The sequence below is a fragment of the Rhinichthys klamathensis genome, unplaced genomic scaffold, assembly GCF_029890125.1.
Source record: "Rhinichthys klamathensis goyatoka isolate OS25496 unplaced genomic scaffold, OSU_Roscu_1.1 h1tg000554l_1, whole genome shotgun sequence".
Taxonomy (NCBI): domain Eukaryota; kingdom Metazoa; phylum Chordata; class Actinopteri; order Cypriniformes; family Leuciscidae; genus Rhinichthys; species Rhinichthys klamathensis.
Genome location: NW_026607023.1, coordinates 3,832,614 through 3,853,940, shown reverse-complemented (window position 1 = coordinate 3,853,940; position 21,327 = coordinate 3,832,614). Strand labels below are relative to the sequence as shown.

At 42.3% G+C, this 21,327-nt stretch overlaps 1 protein-coding gene across 1 annotated transcript in view; it reads left to right on the top strand.

Annotated features, from left to right (window-relative positions):
• The window catches only part of kif4 (kinesin family member 4), a 162,589-nt gene that overhangs the window by 123,649 nt on the left and 17,613 nt on the right, over positions 1–21,327 (top strand). The window contains exons 26-30 of the mRNA XM_056239100.1: positions 1,727–1,804; positions 1,945–2,037; positions 2,136–2,297; positions 11,192–11,314; positions 11,408–11,527. Coding sequence (XP_056095075.1) covers positions 1,727–1,804; positions 1,945–2,037; positions 2,136–2,297; positions 11,192–11,314; positions 11,408–11,527 — 576 coding nt within the window. The remainder of the gene's footprint in view (positions 1–1,726; positions 1,805–1,944; positions 2,038–2,135; positions 2,298–11,191; positions 11,315–11,407; positions 11,528–21,327) is intronic.

Genomic DNA, 21,327 nt, shown 5'->3' with positions numbered 1-21,327 from the left:
TTGAATTGAAATATTCACAGCTTAAATATTCAACCATGCTAAATTTCAGCCCATAAAAATGCAAGCCCTAAAAATACAATGCATTAAAATAGGGATGGGACGGTATGAAAATTTCATATCACGATTATAGTGACCAAAGTTATCACGATTATCAATATTATCACGGTTTTGTTAAAATGAGATGGAAATGTTCAAAAAGAACTGATGCTCACCCTGAAAACATTTGAAAATCAACAAACAAAAAAATACAATTAGCAGGCTAGCAGCTATGCACTTTAAGCATAAACATTATATTAACATTAACATGGAGCCCTGATAGTGAGAGGTATAAGTTTTCCTAGTGCAGATTTTAATGAACCCGTCATTAAACCCTATCATTAATAATGATAATAACACTTATGGATGTGTGTAAGTTATGACTGAATATTATTATTATTAATAAATAATAAATCACTTTCTCTCTCTCTCTCACACACTCACACGCGCGCACGCACGCACACACACTTTAAATGAACAAAATATGTTGGTTGGGTCAGGGTGACTAAACTACTGGCATACTTATAATGACTGTTGTAGCAACACACTACACAGCGCACATCCATGTCTCGGATCACCGCGGACGCAATCTCTGGTTTCATTCAAATGTGTATGTCTTGCGTCTAAGTTTTGATTGTTTTGAAAATGAAATCAGAGTAATTTAGTATTAATACTACTACAATATTGTTGTAGTGATCACATTTACTTTACGATTGATTTGGACACTTGTATAATGGATTTATAAACCGGCAAGATTTAAAAACATTAAGTTAATCACAATTCAATATTTCATGTCCCTTAAATTATTTCTGTGGTAAAAAATAAAACTGTAATAAGTTTACTATGAATGAATACAATACAATACATTATCCCTTAAATGTCACCCTTAATAGTTTGAATATGTTCGTTCGTCTTGGCTCAAATCCACTTGCTGTAAAACTTTTCTCTTCGCGGAAGCTTTGCAATAATTACAAGTGAGATAATGAAATAATTCATCTCCAATACATTTTTTGTCTAATTATTTGCCCAAGTTAGTTGTGGTATTAAGGTAAAAATTAACTCAGTGGGTGGTTGTCACGTAACGTTAGATGACTTAGCAGATTTGACGTGTTTCCCCCTTTTGCAGCGACTTTCCTCTTGCAAGATTTGCAGACAGGGTGCCCATCCTCGATTAAATTGCCCTCGGGACTCTTGTAATAGCCAAAATACGACCATACCTCCGATTTTGTCCTCTTGGATGGCTGAAAAATCTCCCGTGCGCTGTCACTGCCTTCCGGCCATGTCTTCTCGCGCAAAAACAACATTGCATCTGCGCGCCTGCGTCAGACTGATTCTGGCTGGACAGGATTTACCGCGAGTTTTCAAAATCACGATAATCAAACACGGTTTTTATGATAAATAAATTTTAAACGATAATACTAACCGCCAGGACATTTTATCGTGGTTTATCGTGAAACCGGTAATCGTCCCATCCCTACATTAAAATACAAGCAGGGTTAATGCAATGCATATTTTTTTCAAGTAGTGCTATTCAACAGGCTTTTTGTTTCAAAAACATTTGGCATTATTTTACTTCCATACATTAAGTGTGTGCAATAAAACCTAATTACATATTAGACATGACATCCATTCAGCAAATAAAATAGTGAACATTTAAAAATATAAATGTATGGTCTGCTTTCTGTCACAGGAAGAGGAAATTGGAAAACTTCGAGAACTCGATGATCAGAACCAAAAACTTAAGAATGAAAATGAACAATACAAGCAGGTATAAGCCTTTTCGCTCACAAATTCATACCATAACTTAGCACAGTGGGAACTGAATTTCACGATTGAGTTTTCCATAAAAGTTGTGCCTGGTAATTTCTGAACCCTGAAAACTTTTGTTTTGGGGGATTTTCTCCACAGAAATTACTTCTGGCCCAGCTGACCAGTGCAAAGAAAGTCCTTTCTTCTGTGAATGAGTCACCTGATACATCTTTTGAATATGTTCCACCTAAGGTAAACCTTTTTTTTTTTTTTTTTTTTTTTTTTGGAGAGGGAAAAAAAGGATTTAGAGGTCTATTCTGACCACTGTCTTTCCCCTCCCCTACATCTAGCCTAAAGCCAAAAGCCACTCCACTGCTCGGGCACGTCTGCAAGAGCCCATAGATCTTGATGAACTCATCTCTCCATCAGAGTCTGAGAAAGAAGAGGACGAGTGGCGTCCAGAGAAAAACGACAGAACACGACGAGGCTCCAAAAAGTCGAAAGTGAATGGGGTGAGTTTTTGATGGGGATACATGTATTGTAAATCTTGAGACTGTCATAAATATGCTCTCTCTCTCTCTCTCTCTCTCTCTCTCTCTCTCTCTCTCTCTCTCTCTCTCTCTCTCTCTATATATATATATATATATATATATATATATATATATATATATATATTAGGGATGGGACGATTACCGGTTTTACGATAAACCACGATAAAATGTCCTGGCGGTTAGTATTATCGTTTAAAATTTAATTATCATAAAAACCGTGTTTGATTATCGTGATTTTGAAAACTCGCGGTAAATCCTGTCCAGCCAGAATCAGTCTGACGCAGGCGCGAGCAGGCGCGCAGATGCAATGTTGTTTTTTTGCGCGAGAAGACATGGCGGAAGGCAGTGACAGCGCACGGGAGATTTTTCAGCCATTAAAGAGGACAAAATCGGAGGTATGGTCGTATTTTGGCTATTACAAGAGTCCCAAGGGCAATTTAATCGAGGATGGGCACCCTGTCTGCAAATCTTGCTAGAGGAAAGTCGCTGCAAAAGGGGGAAACACGTCAAATCTGCTAAGTCATCTAACGTTACGTGACAACCACCCACTGAGTTAATTTTTACCTTAATACCACAACTAACTTGGGCAAATAATTAGACAAATTTATTGGAGATCAATTATTTAATTATCTCACTTGTAATTATTGCAAAGCTTCCGCGAAGAGAAAAGTTTTACAGCAAGTGGATTTGAGCCAAGACGAACGAACATATTCAAACTATTAAGGGTGACATATAAGGGATAATGTATTGTATTCATTCATAGTAAACTTATTACAGTTTTATTTTTTATTTTTTTACCACAGAAATAATTTCAGGGACATGAAATATTGAATTGTGGTTAACTTAATGTTTTTAAATCTTACCGGTTTATAAATCCATTATACAAGTTACAGTGTCCAAATCAATCGTAAAGTAAATGTGATCACTACAACAATATTGTAGTAGTATTAATACTAAAATACTCTGATTTAATTTTCAATACAATCAAAACTGAGACGCAAGACATACACATTTGAATGAAACCAGAGATTGCTTCCACGGTGATCCGAGACATGGATGTGCGCTGTGTAGTGCGTTGCTATTTACAACAGTCATTATAAGTAGCCTATTCCAGTAGTTTAGTCACCCTGACCCAACCAACATATTTTGTTCATTTAAAGTGTGTGTGCGTGCGTGCGCGCGCGTGTGTGTGTGTGAGAGAGAAAGTGATTTATTTATTAATAATAATAATATTCAGTCATACACACATCCATAAGTGTAATTATCATTATTAATGATAGGGTTTAATGACGAGTATATTAAAACCTGCACTAGGAAAACTTATACCTCTCACTCTCAGGGCTCCATGTTAATGTTAATATAATGTTTATGCTTAAAGTGCATATAGCTGCTAATTGTATTTTTTGTTTGTTGATTTTCAAATGTTTTCAGGGTGAGCATCAGTTCTTTTTGAACATTTCCATCTCATTTTAACAAAACCGTGATAATATTGATAATCGTGATAACTTTGGTCACTATAATCGTGATATGAAATTTTCATACCGTCCCATCCCTAATATACACTCACCGGCCACTTTATTAGGTATCCCATGCTAGTAACGGGTTGGACCCCCTTTTGCCTTCAGAACTGCCTCAATTCTTCGTGGCATAGATTCAACAAGGTGCTGGAAGCATTCCTCAGGGAGTTTGGTCCATATTGACATGATGGCATCACACAGTTGCCGCAGATTTGTCGGCTGCACATCCATGATGCGAATCTCCCGTTCCACCACATCCCAAAGATGCTCTATTGGGTTGAGATCTGGTGACTGTGGAGGCCATTTTAGTACAGTGAACTCATTGTCATGTTCAAGAAACCAATTTGAAATGATTAGAGCTTTGTGACATGGTGGAAGTAGCCATCAGAGGATGGGTACATGGTGGCCATAAAGGGATGGACATGGTCAGAAACAATGCTCAGGTAGGCCGTGGCATTTAAACGATGCCCAATTGGCACTAAGGGGCCTAAAGTGTGCCAGGAAAACATCCCCCACACCATTACACCACCACCACCAGCCTGCACAGTGGTAACAAGGCATGATGGTTCCATGTTCTCATTCTGTTTACGCCAAATTCTGACTCTAACATCTGAATGTCTCAACAGAAATCGAGACTCATCAGACCAGGCAACATTTTTCCAGTCTTCAACTGTTCAATTTTGGTGAGCTCTTGCAAATTGTAGCCTCTTTTTCCTATTTGTAGTGGAGATGAGTGGTACCCGGTAGAGTCTTCTGCTGTTGTAGCCCATCCGCCTCAAGGTTGTGCGTGTTGTGGCTTCACAAATGCTTTGCTGCATACCTCGGTTGTAACGAGTGGTTATTTCAGTCACTGTTGCCCTTCTATCAGCTCGAACCAGTCTGGCCATTCTCCTCTGACCTCTGGCATCAACAAGGCATTTCCGCCCACAGAACTGCCGCTCACTGGATGTTTTTTCTTTTTCGGACCATTCTCTGTAAACCCTAGAGATGGTTGTGCGTGAAAATCCCAGTAGATTAGCAGTTTCTGAAATACTCAGACCAGCCCTTCTGGCACCAACAATCATGCCACGTTCAAAGTCACTCAAATCAACTTTCTTCCCCATACTGATGCTCGGTTTGAACTGCAGGAGATTGTCTTGACCATGTCTACATGCCTAAATGCACTGAGTTGCCGCCATGTGATTGGCTGCTTAGAAATTAAGTGTTAACGAGCAGTTGGACAGGTGTACCTAATAAAGTGGCCGGTGAGTGTATATATATAATATATACATATAGGGATGCAGCGATTACCGGATTTCACAATTAACCGCGCTTTAAAACGTCACGGTTAATTAATCGTAAAGACTATGCTACACCGAGTGTTCTGCAAAGTACGGAACTTTTGCACCTAACACAAAACGAAAATAAAGTTACACCAGCGGTGCACCAGCTTAAAGTGCCGTGCTCGTCAACCATATGGCAGAGGGACTAAGCAGCGACGCTCTATTTCCTCTGAAAAACGCCTTATGGCCTGTTCACATATCGCGTCTTTTGCGCGCTCAAGTTCGTTATTTCAAATGTAGGCGCGCGGTATGCGCGCTCATAATGGAAGCGACGCGCTCGTTTTTTCCAAGCGCGTCCGCGCCGCATCTAGATAAAAGCATCTCTACTTTCAAGAATGCCGCAAGCGCACCGTAGGTCAAGTGACAAGAACCAACAGAGCAACGACAGACGCCTCCGGAACGCAACCGCCCTATAGCGCTTTGGAAAAAGGAGAACGCGGCGTGCAACTTTCAGCTTTCAGTGCAACGTAAAAAAAAACAACAAGAAAAAACAGCGGAATGTTTTGGTTACGCAAGTCTGTGGAAAACCGAATGTGACGTGCTCTCAAGAGTTTCAGTGAACATTTAACTTAATATCCTATTGCTTTCTCCTGTCTGTGTTGAGTAAATGTTAGGCTTTGTAGTTGTAATATGCCCGGTGTAAAACACTAACATAAGATCATGTAGACTTCTAGGACTACCAATTAACTGCATTTCAGTTATTAATAACACTGCATGAGAGATGTTCTCAGTTTCTTTCTATCATTTTTACTTAAACTTCAAACAAACAAACCAAAATAATGAGATTATAATAGATGATTTTCTAAAGTCACATGTAAAATTTGGATTAATAATTTAAAAAAGAGTATTAAAATAAGTACAATAATATTGGTGGATAACATTTGGAGTATATTTGTTTTCTTTTAAAAGAAATACATAGGCCTAATATTTAGCTTGCATTTAATTCAATAGAGCCAGCCAAATACTTTGTTTATTCTTATTTTCATTGGGATTTATTATCCCTTTATTTATGTTTTTAAGTCAAATACCAACAAGATATTGTTTTCATGTTATCAAGTTTTCTACCTCAGGTTGAAAATAAATTTAGAACAAACTAAAAACTTAATAATTTTGTGATCTATTTCAATCAAAGAGTCCTGCAGCCTTTGACTTAATTTGTTATTTTTAAAAGAAAAATGCAGGATGTTTACAAAGCACTTCTCTTTAATTCCAATGGAAGAGATTGATTATTGTTTGCCATTTTATAATTTTGTACTGTGTTGTGGCAGAAATAAATAACACTTTAAAATCTAGTGCTGAGTGTTCATGTGATATTATACATTAGTAGTGTTGTGAAATTAATTGATGCATAATAATCGTGATAATCGTTAAACCGTGATTATTTCTCAGACAATAATCGTACTTACAAAATCTGTAATCGTTGCATCCCTATATACATATACACTCACCTAAAGGATTATTAGGAACACCATACTAATACTGTGTTTGACCCCCTTTTGCCTTCAGAATTGCCTTAATTCTACGTGGCATTAAATCAACAAGGTGCTGAAAGCATTCTTTAGAAATGTTGGCCCATATTGATAGGATAGCATCTTGTAGTTGGAGATTTGTGGGATGCACATCCAGGGCACGAAGCTCCCGTTCCACCACATCCCAAAGATGCACTATTGGGTTGAGATCTGGTGACTGTGGGGGCCATTTTAGTACAGTGAACTCATTGTCATGTTCAAGAAACCAATTTGAAATGATTCGAGCTTTGTGACATGGTGGCATTATCCTGCTGGAAGTAGCCATCAGAGGATGGGTACATGGTGGCCATAAAGGGATGGACATGGTCAGAAACGATGCTCAGGTAGGCCGTGGCATTTAAACGATGCCCAATTGGCACTAAGGGGCCTAAAGTGTGCCATGAAAACATCCCCCACACCATTACACCACCACCACCAGCCTGCACAGTGGCATGATGGATCCATGTTCTCATTCTGTTTACGCCAAATTCTGACTCTACCATCTGAATGTCTCAACAGAAATCGAGACTCATCAGACCAGGCAACATTTTTCCAGTCTTCAACTGTCCAATTTTGGTGAGCTCTTGCAAATTGTAACCTCTTTTTCCTATTTGTAGGGGAGATGAGTGGTACCCGGTGGGGTCTTCTGCTGTTGTAGCCCATCCGCCTCAAGGTTGTGCGTGTTGTAGCTTCACAAATGCTTTGCTGCATACCTCGGTTGTAACGAGTGGTTATTTCAAAGTTGCTCTTCTATCAGCTTAAATCAGTCGGCCCATTCTCCTCTGACCTCTAGCATCAACAAGGCATTTTCGCCCACAGGACTGCCGCATACTGGATGTTTTTCCCTTTTCACACCATTCTTTGTAAACCCTAGAAATGGTTGTGCGTGAAAATCCCAGTAACTGAGCAGATTGTGAAATACTCAGACCGGCCCGTCTGGCACCAACAACCATGCCACGCTCAAAATAGCTTAAATCACCTTTCTTTCCCATTCTGACATTCAGTTTGGAGTTCAGGAGATTGTCTTGACCAGGACCACACCCCTAAATGAATTGAAGCAACTGCCATGTGATTGGTTGATTAGATAATTGCATTAATGAGAAATTGAACAGGTGTTCCTAATAATCCTTTAGGTGAGTGTGTGTGTTTATATATATATATATAACGTGTAAATGGCTTCAAAAGTTCATGTCAGCACATCGCATCTGCACTACAAGCAGTGCTGGGTAGATTACTTGCATTACTTACGAGGCCACTCCCAAGCCACGCAACTGTTCCTGGCTGTATTGCGGCTCATACGAGCATCGGATTCGTGCACCAGATCTTCAAAATGGGCGGGTTGAAAACATGCGGAACTAGCTCCTACTACTGGCTGTAGTCTCTAGCCTCTGGCCAAAAAAGCCTCCGATGACGCTAAATAACGATTTTTGCGTCATCGGAGGTTTTTTTCCAGACACACACTACAGAAATCTCTCGTCTCAGGGTGACATGAGGTAGGGAAGCACGGCCATTCGAAAATACTACCGGGTTTCTACTGATACAAAGCAAAAAAAATTTTTTTTACATATATTTGAGACTAAAATTCACTTTCTACATCTGACCTTTGACCTTTTTTTTTTTTTTTTTGGGTGTCGTCATTTATAACTGATTTATAACTTCACACACATTCAAATGCATTTTCACTATCTGAAAAGTACTGAAAAGGTCATGGTGTTTTGAAAAAAACATAAAAAAAAGTTTATTTACGTTCCATTTCATCTTGTTACAATATTTCATTTGAAACTCACATGTGATAATGTCAAAAACTTGACACAAATTCAGATGCAACTTCACCGCCTGGAAAGTATTAGTGTTTCAAAAAACATTTTAAAAAACCAGACTTTATCATTGCTTCTTTCTTGGAATTCCAAATCAATTATTGTAGCACAAGTGAATATCAACAAGACTTCTTTTTCAGTGTACCCCTCACTCTCCACATGTAAACTGACTTGGACTAGTCAGTGAGGCCAATAGGCAATGGCATCTGACCTTTGGTTGTAGTATGGATCACATCTTCCAAACTGCTGTATTTAAAAAAAAAAAAAAATCATCTGCAAAAACTTACAGCACTACTAGTGTAATTCAAGTCAGTGTGGAGATAAAGCCACACGCGAACATGTCAAAGTGTGTGTACATTTAACGAGGATCTTCAAAAAAAGAGTTCATGTTATTATGCACAGTAAGTTGTGGAAAAAAACTTGTGGTGGTATCGTGCTGAATGATACCAGAAGCGCTCTCTCAGACAGTCCCGAATTCACTTCTCTTTGCGCCTCAATGGTCAAATACAGACACCGTTGTCAAAATGCCCATCATGTGGAGCATCACATGTAAATAGTCGGTTATGGCTAAAACCGGATATGTGTCATTATACTGTATTACTGGTAGATCCAAGCATTAAGCCGCCTTTCCACTGCACACGACATTCGCATACGATTGTCGCATTTCGCCCCCTAGTGTCAGTCGCACGGAACTTTGAAATTGGTCGTGAAGCAACCGTTACCCTCGGCTATTCACAATGGTAAAATGAATGATGAATGTAATGCATGCATGAATATATCCACACAAAACAAATGACCCTCAATACATCTACAATAAAAACAATAGATTTTACAGAGCTAATCAATATAAATATTGATTTAATAATTATAAAATATTTTTTTTTCTGCCATAATTATTAATAACCGACATTTTACAGAAATAGCATTTACAGAATAACATTAAAGAGTTGAAATATTGGTAATTCTAGCCTCACGCTCATAATTTTGATTAGAATACATCACATCCGGTCGGCCGGTCGCATACGGTCTAGCCGCAGAAGTTCAGATATTTCAACGGATCCAAAGCTCAAATCGGATACGAATTTTCCGCATACGCATATGATCGGAACTCCCCGCAGCTCCCGTACGAATGACTTCCGGTCCAACGCCTGTCGTGTGCAGTGGAAAGGCGGCTTTAGATCTTAAAGTGACAGCAGCCTTTAACATTAATGACACAGACATGTATTTATCAAGCAACAAAAGATGTTTAATAAATGTATACATGTTAAATAAACCTACTGTACCTGGAAAAACGGGGTTTATTTAATTAGCATTTTTTCATATTTGTCAGTTGTTTGTAATTTGCTTCATTCTTTTTATATAGGCCTAATAAAAAAAAACTAAATCGTATATATCGTTATCATGAAATAAAAGGTTGCACTTTTCAATGCACTTTTTTTGTTGATATACTGTACAAAGTATGTCACATTCTTTCAGCAGTCAGTTACAGGCCTAATATACTGTAGGCTCAAAGATGGACAAAAAAAAATATTTTTAGGTTAACAATTTATTTGTTTTAAGTTATACTGTGCTTTGTTGGTATGTCTGCTGGACTGTTAAAATAAATATTTTTAAGTGTTAAATTAATATTTTTAAATGTTAAATTAATATTTTTAAATTGTAGTTTTGTATTTAGATTTTTTTCTTTGAAAAGCACATTTTGACTTTGATATATGCATTGGTGAAATTGTCAAAATAAATGGAAAAAAAATCTCATTCGGCCTTTGGCCGAGTGTTTCATTATATTCCTCTTCGGGTAAGAATTAATTTCGGTGCATCCCTAGATATTTTTTTATTAAAATTGTTTTAATTTATATGCATTTTCTGGTCTAAAATAAACTCACCATGGTGCCTTGACAATTGACATCTTCGCAGCTTATTGCGTTCAAACGGACAAATGCACACAACAATTTTCAAAATGCCCGTCTTAAGTATCCTCGCAAACAAGGTTGGTTATGTCTTAAGTGAACATTAACAGTTGAGAAAGAAACGTATCAGTATATTGGATCAGTGCAATCCCTAGACCTACTTTAAAAAAGACCTTTCATTTGTATCTTTTATTCTAGTGCATTTGTGCTACTGCTTATTTTATTTCTTATTTTACTGATTGTTTGCTGACTGTTTATGAATTAATTTCAAAATTTGAAATCAAGCTTCCTTGTGCGGTGTAAGCTATTGCATAAAAAATTACCCCTTTGTAAAAACACAAATGCGTAGAGTGAGCAAACATTTAGGATTTAGGTGAGATAATTGTAAAATTGAGAATTTCATTTTCCAAAATAAACTTCAGGCACTGGTTTAATTGATAACATTTAAATTACAATACTTGGCCTTTGGGCATTCAGTCAGGTGACATTGTTCTCTACATGAAGTAATATCTGGCACAGTTGCTGCTTGTACTTATTTTTTAAATGGCATTAAAAGTCATTAATTTTAGTTGATTTTAGATATGCTATACTAAATTTGAACACATAAAATAAGAATAAAAATGCGTGTATACATAGACTATAATGGAGCATTATGTCATGAATATTTTACCCAAGTGGTGGAAATTTCTTGGTAAAAATCTGTATGAACCCTGTAATTAAACATCTATTTTGGGGCTTTGCTTTTTTAGCGAGCCATTTATGTGTATGATTCTGTCTCCTCTAGTGTGCTTGTCGGGGCCGCTGTGTTAACAAGCTTTGTCGCTGCCGCAAGGGAAAAATGACCTGTGGAGAAAACTGTCTCTGTGACCATGAGAAATGTCGCAATATGGAGAACCGCAACAATGTGGTTAGTGGAATGTTCTTTTAAAGAGCCAGGGGTTGTCGGTTTACTCCGTGAATGACCATATCCTTATCTTATTTCTTCTGCCATTGTCCTCAGGATCATACTGAAACAAGTGAAGTGTCTAAAGAGCCTACTGCCGTTCCTGAGGACCCCATAGCAGTCAGCTCTCTAGATTCTACGTTTTTCAGACCTCCTAGTGTGCCACCTACTAAAAAGGTAAGACCAAGGGTGACATTTTTTGTCTTTGACCAATTCTCTTTCTGGAGGAATGATATACATCATATGGAAATGCAGAAAATATGGCAGAAAAAGAAAAAGCAGACCTTTTAACCCTATAAAGCCGCCGGCGGCTAAAAATAACTGTTGTTCTTAAATGTTTTAGGGCTGCAACTAACGATTATTTTGATAATCGATTAATCGGACGATTATTTTATTTTTTCTTCGATTAATCGGGTAAATTCAATTTGATTTTTTGTTTATTATAACTAAATAAAACGTACTCTGTTACTAACGTAACCTCAGTTCTCTCTAGAGAGGGAACGAGTACTGCATAATAGCTTACGCTAGGGGAAAACCTCTTTTCCACGAGATATTGAAGCCAAAAATTATCCTTAATTTTTTATTAATGTAAAACGCTTTGCAGCAGCAAGCAGACACAGGCGAGACAGCTCGCGCGCCTATTGGCTGCTCTTGCGGCAAATGCAGCAGCCTATCGAGAGAGACTCTGCGTGACGTAATGACCAATGGGGGCAACTCGCGCCCATATCGTCACGTCCCGCCAGAAAAGGCGTGGTCTCACTCTATAAATATGCTCGTTAGGCTGGTACAAGCTGGTTTTCATCGCCGAAGCGAACCAGAGCGTATTCCAAGCACGGCAAGATACGCAGTACTCGTTCCCTCTCTAGAGAGAACCGAGGTTACGTTAGTAACCGAGTACGTTCTCTTACGAGAGTATCTCTCGTACTGCGTAATAGCTTACGCTAGGGGAACACAATGCAACACGCCGTGCGTACAGGGATCCAACACCAAAGTCCCAGGGGCCAAAGCCCAGGGCTCATATAGTGCATAATCACCATAAACTCACATAGAGTGGAGGAACAGAGGCTGGAAGCGTCATTCCTAATAAAATAGCACCCAGCGGGGCTATCATATGACAATAAAACGCGCAGCCAGGGTGAAAGCTTTCAGCCTGATCTGGGTGGCCATATATGTGTCAACACTCATGGGGCTGCAGTAAACTCAGCATCTGGGCCGCACAGCGGGGCAGATAGCACTGAATTTTAGACCGCCAAAAGCTTAGCTTGTAAGGCGGGTACCTCCAGGTTATAGTATTTTATAAATGTAGACGGCGAGGCCCAGCCCGCGGCCGTACAGATATCTTGCAGGGAAACCCCGCTAAACCATGCCCACGAAGAATCCACGCCTCTTGTGGAGTGCGCTCTGACACCCAAGGGGCACTGCAGGCCCTTTGCAGTGTAAGCGAGCGCAATGGCATCCACTATCCATCTGGATAGGCTCTGTTTTGAGGCGGCAAGTCCCTTGGAGCGCCCGCCAAACAAAACGAAAAGCTGCTCAGTCTGTCTGAAAACAGACGAGCGCGACACATAAGCTCTTAATGCCCTGACGGGGCAAAGGAGACTCGCGTCCTCCTCCTCATTGAGAACCGGAAGGGCGGACAGGGAAATTACCTGGGCCCTAAACGGTGTATTGAGGGATTTCGGCACATACCCGTGCTTAGGTTTGAGAATGACCTTCGAGTCATTAGGCCCAAACTCCATACATGACGCGCTTACTAAAAGCGCCTGCAAGTCCCCTATGCGCTTCACTGAAGCAAGAGCCATGAGAAACACTGTTTTGAACGACAGGTGTTTCATGTCCACCAGCTGGATTGGCTCGAACGGGGCGCCTTTCATGGCCTCCAGGACCGTGGAAAGGTCCCACGTCGGGACTGAAGGGGGCCTGGGAGGGTTTAGCCTCCGAGCTCCCCTAAGGAAACGCACGACTAAGTCGTTCTTCCCCAGCGACTGGCCAGACACCGGTTTTGCAAACGTTGCTATGGCCGCCACATCTACTTTGAGCGTGGATGGGGTCCTGCCCTTATCCAGTAGCTCTTGAAGGAAGGAAAACACTTCCGAAACCCCGCATTCCACAGGTGAAAAGCTCTGGGCTTGACACCATGCAGAGAAAACAGACCATTTCGAGGAGTAGAGCCGCCTGGTAGACGGAGCTCTAGCCTGCGCGATCGTGTTTAACACTCCTTCTGGGAGGCTAGCGGGTACCCGTTGATGGCCCATGCGTGCAGGGACCACAGCTCCGGGCGAGGGTGCCAAATCGAGCCCTCCGCCTGAGAGAGGAGGTCTCTCCTCAATGGTACAGGCCATGGGGCAGTGCTGGTCAGCTGCATCAGGGCAGGGAACCACGTCTGGTTTGTCCAGAGCGGAGCTACGAGCAGCACTGGGCATCCGTTTTCCCTGATTCGTTCCAACACCTGAGGCAGGAGCGAGACAGGAGGAAAAGCATATAGGGGGCAGCGGGGCCAAACATGAGCCAGTGCGTCCTTGCTTTTCGAGAAAAACTTCGGCAATGAGCGTTTTCGTGGGACGCGAATAGGTCCACCTGTGCTCTGCCGAACGTTTTCCACAGCAGCTGGACCGTCTGCGGGTGCAGCAACCACTCCCCTGCTGGAACATTGTTCCTGGACCGTGATACCAGTCGGTTATTTTCCAAGGTTCCAGAGCTAAAACACACTGTAGGTCGACCCTGAGGCGAAGCAGACTGTCCATGCCCTGGGTGGAACCCACGCTTTCAGCCACATCTGCAGTGGGCGCATGCGAAGCAAGCCCAACTGGAGTACAGAGGCCGCTGAGGCCATCAGCCCCAGCATTTTCTGAAACCTTTTGAGCGGAACTATCGAGCTGTGGCGGAAGGATTTCGCGACGCGCTGAATATTTAGTCCGCGCTCTGGTGACAGGCGTGCCGTCATGGATAGCGAGTCTAACACTGTTCCCAGAAAGGACATTTTCTGACTGGGAGACAGTGAGCTCTACGCCCAATTGACTGTGAGGCCCAGCTCCTCGAGGTGCTCGAGTAATGCGGCCCTGTGTTCTATGAGCTCCGATCGTGATCGAGCTAGAATCAGCCAATCGTCCAAGTAGTTCAGGACTCGCATGCCCTGAAGTCTCAGGGGTGCGAGCGCCGCGTCCATGCACTTCGTGAATGTACGAGGTGCTAGGTACAGGCCGAACGGCAGGACTGTGTATTGATATGCCTGGCCCTCGAAAGCGAATCTCAAGAATCGCCTGTGATGGGACGCTATTTGTATTTGGAAATAGGCGTCTTTCAGATCTATTGACATAAACCAGTCCCCGTGGCGCACTTGCGCGAGGATTTTCCTGGTTGTAAGCATTCTGAACTGGCGTTTCACAAGCGGCTGTCGCAGATCTAAAATGGGTCTGAGACCTCCATCTTTTTTCGGTACCAGAAAATATCTACTGTGTAGGCCCCCTTTGCTCTTAGCTTGAGATAAAGGTTCTATAGCACCTTTGCTCAGTAGTTTCGCTATCTCGGCTCGAAGTAGATGAGATACTTCGTTTTTCACCGTCGTCTCGACGCGTGCCGTATAACGGCGGGGACGTCGAGCGAACTGTAGCGAATAGCCTCTTTTTATAGTGTTCAGCACCCATTCTGATACCCCAGGAAGCTGTGCCCACACTTTCGCGTGAATAGCTAGGGGTAGAATGAGATCTGGGCTCTGGCCGAGACATAGTGACGGCAAGGGAGCTCCGGCGTGCTGTAACGCAGACACTGTGTTTACAGTGTGTGAGGCGGGGGCGCACCGATCGCGGCGGGCAGCCTGGCCGCGCTCAAAACCCTTATAGCAGTTTGCTGAGGGAGAGAGAGCGGGGCGAGCCCCGTGGGGCTTAACATGTCTGTGAGTGAATGTGGGCGCAGGACAGCGGGCACATTTACTGCACTGAAAAAACACCGTCGGCCTGAGCTGACTGAATGCGTGTTGGTTTCGTTTTTACAGAACCCGTGGGACATGTGCTGTGTAGTGTTTGTGGGCACTGAGACGTAGGCACATTCACTACATTTAGTGCACAATCGACATGAGGCGATTTTGTTTGTGCGAGCCCTGCATTTTTGCGGGCTGTGTTTGTGTGTAGAAATGAGCCCTGGGTTGTGGGCATTTTCAATACACTCATAACACCATCGGCTGTGGCCGGAATACCAGAAAATACACCGTTTATGTGATTTATCTGGGTCGCCGTGGGAACAGCATTTGTGTGCTGGCAAGCGGGCATGGTACTGGCTTGCTTACTGCAAAATACACTGGAACAGTCACATTTTCTGGAACTGAACGAGCGAAAATTTCAGTGGAAGTCTGGCCACGGCGAGACTGAAACACCGTCGATTTCCTAGGAGGCTAGGAAGACTTGTGTTGGTTTCGTTTTACAGAAACCGTGGTAGTGTTTGTGGGCACATTCACTACATTTAATGCACAATTGACATGCGTCGATTTCATTTGTGCGAGCCCTGTACCGTGGCGGGCTGTGTTTGTGTGTAGAAATGAACACTGGGCTGTGAGCATTTTATTACACTTATAACACCATCGGCTGTGGCCGGAAAACCAGAAATACAATGATTACATGATTTTTCTGGGTCGCCGTGGAAACGGCCTTTATGTGCAGGCAAGCGGGCCGTGGTACCAGCTTGTTTACTGCAAAATACACTGGAACAGTCGCATTTTCTGGAACTGAACGAGCGAAAAGTTTCGGTGGAAGTCTGGCTGCGGCGAGACTAAATTTTTATCTGCTGCGAGAGCCGGGATCGAACACTGGTCTCTCGCGCGAAGGCTTCGAGTTCCGCCACTGGGCCACAGGGAGAACTACATTAGCGCAAGCAGATAAGAGAGTGTCATCACAGTTTTGTGTGTGTCGGCGTTTGTATGCAGGTGTGCGTGTTATACAACAGGCTCATTGCTGCAATAATGACATTTTCAGCCGCTCAAACTAGGAGCTGAGAAATGTTTGAGAAATAGAGATTAGTCCGGCCTCGGCGGGGACTAAAACACACTCTTTTCTCATTTGCCGGTGACGCACGCCCATGGGGGGCGGGGTAGATTTCTTATAACGTAAAGAAAGCTAGCCGCGGTTTTAGGGCTCGCGGTCTTGATGCTGGCCCGTTTCCCTGACGACTCGCGGACAGAAGGGGGAGGTCCACAGAGCTCGCCTGTTGCGCGGGCGCCTCCCAGTCGAGGCCGATGCTTTCCACGGCCTGAGAGAGCAGACACATCAGCTCAGTCTCAATGCCGGCTCTCTTACCAGTGGTTTGGCGGGAAACGCTAGCGGAGGGGAGGTCCACGGAGCTCGCCCAATCCTCGCTATCAGATGCCAGAAGAGAACACGCCTCGGTGGGTTCGTCGAACTCGTGGACGGACGCGGCGGCAGGCGGCGGCCGTTGTCCGTCAGTGAGCGACTCGAGCAAAGCCGGGGGAAGCTGGCGGGCGAACCGGCGAGCTTTGGCGGGCTGGAGAGAGTTTGGGAGCGCACTGGGCGCGGCGCATCTTGCAGCACGGCACCACGGCGGGCTGTGGTGAAGGCTCGGAGAATGATGCCAGGCGAGTCCTCAGAGTCACCATAGGCAAAAGCTTGCAATGAGGGCATCCGCCGTCAGCGAGCGCGATGGCCGCGTGATCCTCACCCAGGCAGGACACACAGATGACCTGACGGTCCCCGTTGCTGAGTGGGGCACGGCACGAGCCACAGGATGGCATCTTTAAAAAGACGCAGCTCTTTTGTGATGAGAAGTGTGAGTCGCGTCAAGTAATCGAGCAAACACTCTCAGCAGAGTAAGGATACAAAGTGATATAAAAGGATATAGAACGCCGGAAAGCACAGCAGGTACGGCAGTTGAAGGCGGTGAGGCCAGCGACTCCAGAGCTCGTCCCGCTGAAAAGCTTGCTTCGACGGCGCGGCTTCTCACTCCGGATCCAGTGATGCGTGTGCTTCGCTGAACAGATGAAAATCAGCTTGTACCAGCCTAACGAGCATATTTATAGAGTGAGACCACGCCTTTTCTGGCGGGACGTGACGATATGGGCGCGAGTTCTCTCTCGATAGGCTGCTGCATTTGCCGCAAGAGCAGCCAATAGGCGCGCGAGCTGTCTCGCCTGTGTCTGCTTGCTGCTGCAAAGCGTTTTACATTAATAAAAAATTAAGGATAATTTTTGGCTTCAATATCTCGTGGAAAAGAGGTTTTCCCCTAGCGTAAGCTATTACGCAGTACGAGAGATACTCTCGTAAGAGAAACCTAAATCAGGGTATTTATGTGTAAAAGTGTACTTTAAAAAGTGCAAAAGCCACACATTGAGTTTTACTAATATCAATATTTTTATTGTTTTTAATGATAATTGCCGATGGCAAGTTGACAACCATGATTAATGTAAAAAAAAAAATATATATATACACTCACCGGCCACTTTATTAGGTACCCCATGCTAGTAACGGGTTGGACCCCCTTTTGCCTTCAGAACTGCCTCAATTCTTCGTGGCATAGATTCAACAAGGTGCTGGAAGCATTCCTCAGGGAGTTTGGTCCATATTGACATGATGGCATCACACAGTTGCCGCAGATTTGTCGGCTGCACATCCATGATGCGAATCTCCCGTTCCACCACATCCCAAAGATGCTCTATTGGGTTGAGATCTGGTGACTGTGGAGGCCATTTTAGTACAGTGAACTCATTGTCATGTTCAAGAAACCAATTTGAAATGATTAGAGCTTTGTGACATGGTGGAAGTAGCCATCAGAGGATGGGTACATGGTGGCCATAAAGGGATGGACATGGTCAGAAACAATGCTCAGGTAGGCCGTGGCATTTAAACGATGCCCAATTGGCACTAAGGGGCCTAAAGTGTGCCAGGAAAACATCCCCCACACCATTACACCACCACCACCAGCCTGCACAGTGGTAACAAGGCATGATGGTTCCATGTTCTCATTCTGTTTACGCCAAATTCTGACTCTAACATCTGAATGTCTCAACAGAAATCGAGACTCATCAGACCAGGCAACATTTTTCCAGTCTTCAACTGTTCAATTTTGGTGAGCTCTTGCAAATTGTAGCCTCTTTTTCCTATTTGTAGTGGAGATGAGTGGTACCCGGTGGAGTCTTCTGCTGTTGTAGTCCATCCGCCTCAAGGTTGTGCGTGTTGTGGCTTCACAAATGCTTTGCTGCATACCTCGGTTGTAACGAGTGGTTATTTCAGTCACTGTTGCCCTTCTATCAGCTCGAACCAGTCTGGCCATTCTCCTCTGACCTCTGGCATCAACAAGGCATTTCCGCCCACAGAACTGCCGCTCACTGGATGTTTTTTCTTTTTCGGACCATTCTCTGTAAACCCTAGAGATGGTTGTGCGTGAAAATCCCAGTAGATTAGCAGTTTCTGAAATACTCAGACCAGCCCTTCTGGCACCAACAATCATGCCACGTTCAAAGTCACTCAAATCAACTTTCTTCCCCATACTGATGCTTGGTTTGAACTGCAGGAGATTGTCTTGACCATGTCTACATGCCTAAATGCACTGAGTTGCCGCCATGTGATTGGCTGCTTAGAAATTAAGTGTTAACGAGCAGTTGGACAGGTGTACCTAATAAAGTGGCCGGTGAGTGTATATATATTCAACATATGTTTTAACACAATTTTTGTTAAAACAAATTTACACAGACATGTTGTTCAGATGCGAAGATAATATATAAACTAAAAACATCTCAAATATATAGTTCATTTAATTTATTTTTAAAATTAATTGAATTATAAGGATAAATTGATAAAATAAATATAGAAAGACTGAAAACAAGCGTGTGAACATAGAGCCGCAGTAGATCGCGTTTGAAAAACAATTAAAACCTTTATATTTAGTGCTTCACTTTGTAAACACCATTTTAATTTAACTTATTAACCGCTATTTTAATCCATCACTTATGTTGCGAGGGAACTGATTGCGCAACCTGATGCTCGAGACAAAATACAGACATCCCAAGTCTCCCTGAAGTTCCGGGATAATGATAGCGGCTCCCTGATGCCCGCAAATTAGTTAAAACTCCCGGAATCTAGAGCGCGCAAGCAAGAGCGCGCATGCGAGACAGAAGAGACTGTGCTCCAAACCGTGTAGCGCGCGCGCACAGCAGAGTGGCGGAGGGAGAGAGACCTTGCGTGTGTGTCTCATGAAGCGCATGTAAGACAGAGAACATCATGATTGGCCTGTTTCAACCAATCACCAGTAAACGCTCCCCGTGATGTAAGCAGACCAACTAATCGATAATGACATTGGTTGACAGCGATTTTCATAATCGATTATCTATTTTATCGATTAATTGTTGCAGCCCTAAAATGTTTAATAACTTTTGAACCGCTAATCCAATCCGTATGCTTTAAAAAGTCCCAAAAAGAGGAGATTCACGGCTCAGTAGTGAATGTGATTGCGTCATCAAGTTTTGATCAGCATTGATTCGTCAAAGAAACCCATGCGATTTGTTTCTCTGAGCCAATCATGAATGATTGTTGATGCTTAGTCCCACTCCCATGCCCAGATTGGTTGAAACTATCATAAACTCAACCAATAAATATAGATTTTGGTCTTTTGCACGACCAATTAGCATCTTTCTTTGGAAATTTGAACTGAGGTAAAGTGAAAGTAGTTGCATGAGAGCACTCTCTGACAAAGCATAACCCAATTCAAAAACAAATATAAAAAAGCGGTATACACATCGGATGAGGCACTGAAATTTGTGTTTTCAAATTTGTTTTGTCCTAGTGGAATTGTGTCCGAGAGAGAACTGGCGCTGCCAATAGTTCCGTTTGGTATATGTAAATAGTACTTGTGAAAATAATTTACACTGATTGTATTTTTGTTGCACAAGACAATTTTCACAATGTTTACACTTCTTACTGCACTATTTGTGTTTGTTCATATTCAGTCAAAAAAAAAAAAAAAATAAATAAATAAAAATATATATATACACACACACACAGGGCTTGACTTAACTTTTTTGCTCACCAGCCACTGTGGATAGTGGTTTTTCAAAGTTACTAGCCACTCCGCATTTTCACTGGCCACAATTTTGACATCGATAACATAGGGAAAATCTGCCATATATATATTTTTTATATTATCTCATTATTTGGCAGCCGGTATATTAGGCTGCTGTTGCTTTAAGACATGACACACGGACCCATTATACTGTTTTAAATAGCCAATATACTTGTCTTTATCTGCAAGCACTTTGGGTGTGAGCACAAAATCTGCGGGAATGAGTACAATTATGCTCTATGCGCAATCCCTCACCCTGTAACCAACAATATTCATCCGAACTCCGGAGCAAATTAAACGAGTGAGTAAAGGGACGCGGGTTTGTGTCAATCAATCATAGACTGTAAAGGGTGTCAACTCGCTGTCGGACAGATTAAAGAGGGAGAACGCGTTGCTGGTGCATCCTGCGGAAGAGTTTCAGATAGTTCAGTATCGATATGTATCGAAAAATCTATATTTTTTGACAACACTAGATTGTACTTAGTTTATTTCAGACTTTTTAAAAGACTACAATTGAAAAATGTATATTAGGCCTATATAAAATTCAGCCCGCCAAAGTGGCTAGTAGGAGTGACTGCGTTACACGCCACTGCTGAAATCCACCTGCATATGGCGGGTTGGTGGGTGTTAATGTCATTTATATAAAATAAATAATATATAAGTCACCTTTGCTTCAGTGTTCTACTACAATGTTTCTAAATTGTCAGTAAATAAAAAACACCAGCTTTTCACTGAAAATCGCCTATGATAATGTTGTAATAAATGGCTATAACTTGCTTAGGGATTGTTACATGTAGTCAAAATTACCTGGATTATCAGCAGACCTTGATTATTGCACAATATGGAGCTCCAACCCTATAATAAATTACTATGTTAATAACAAATAACAAACAGAGTTGAAACTCTAAAATATCTTGGTT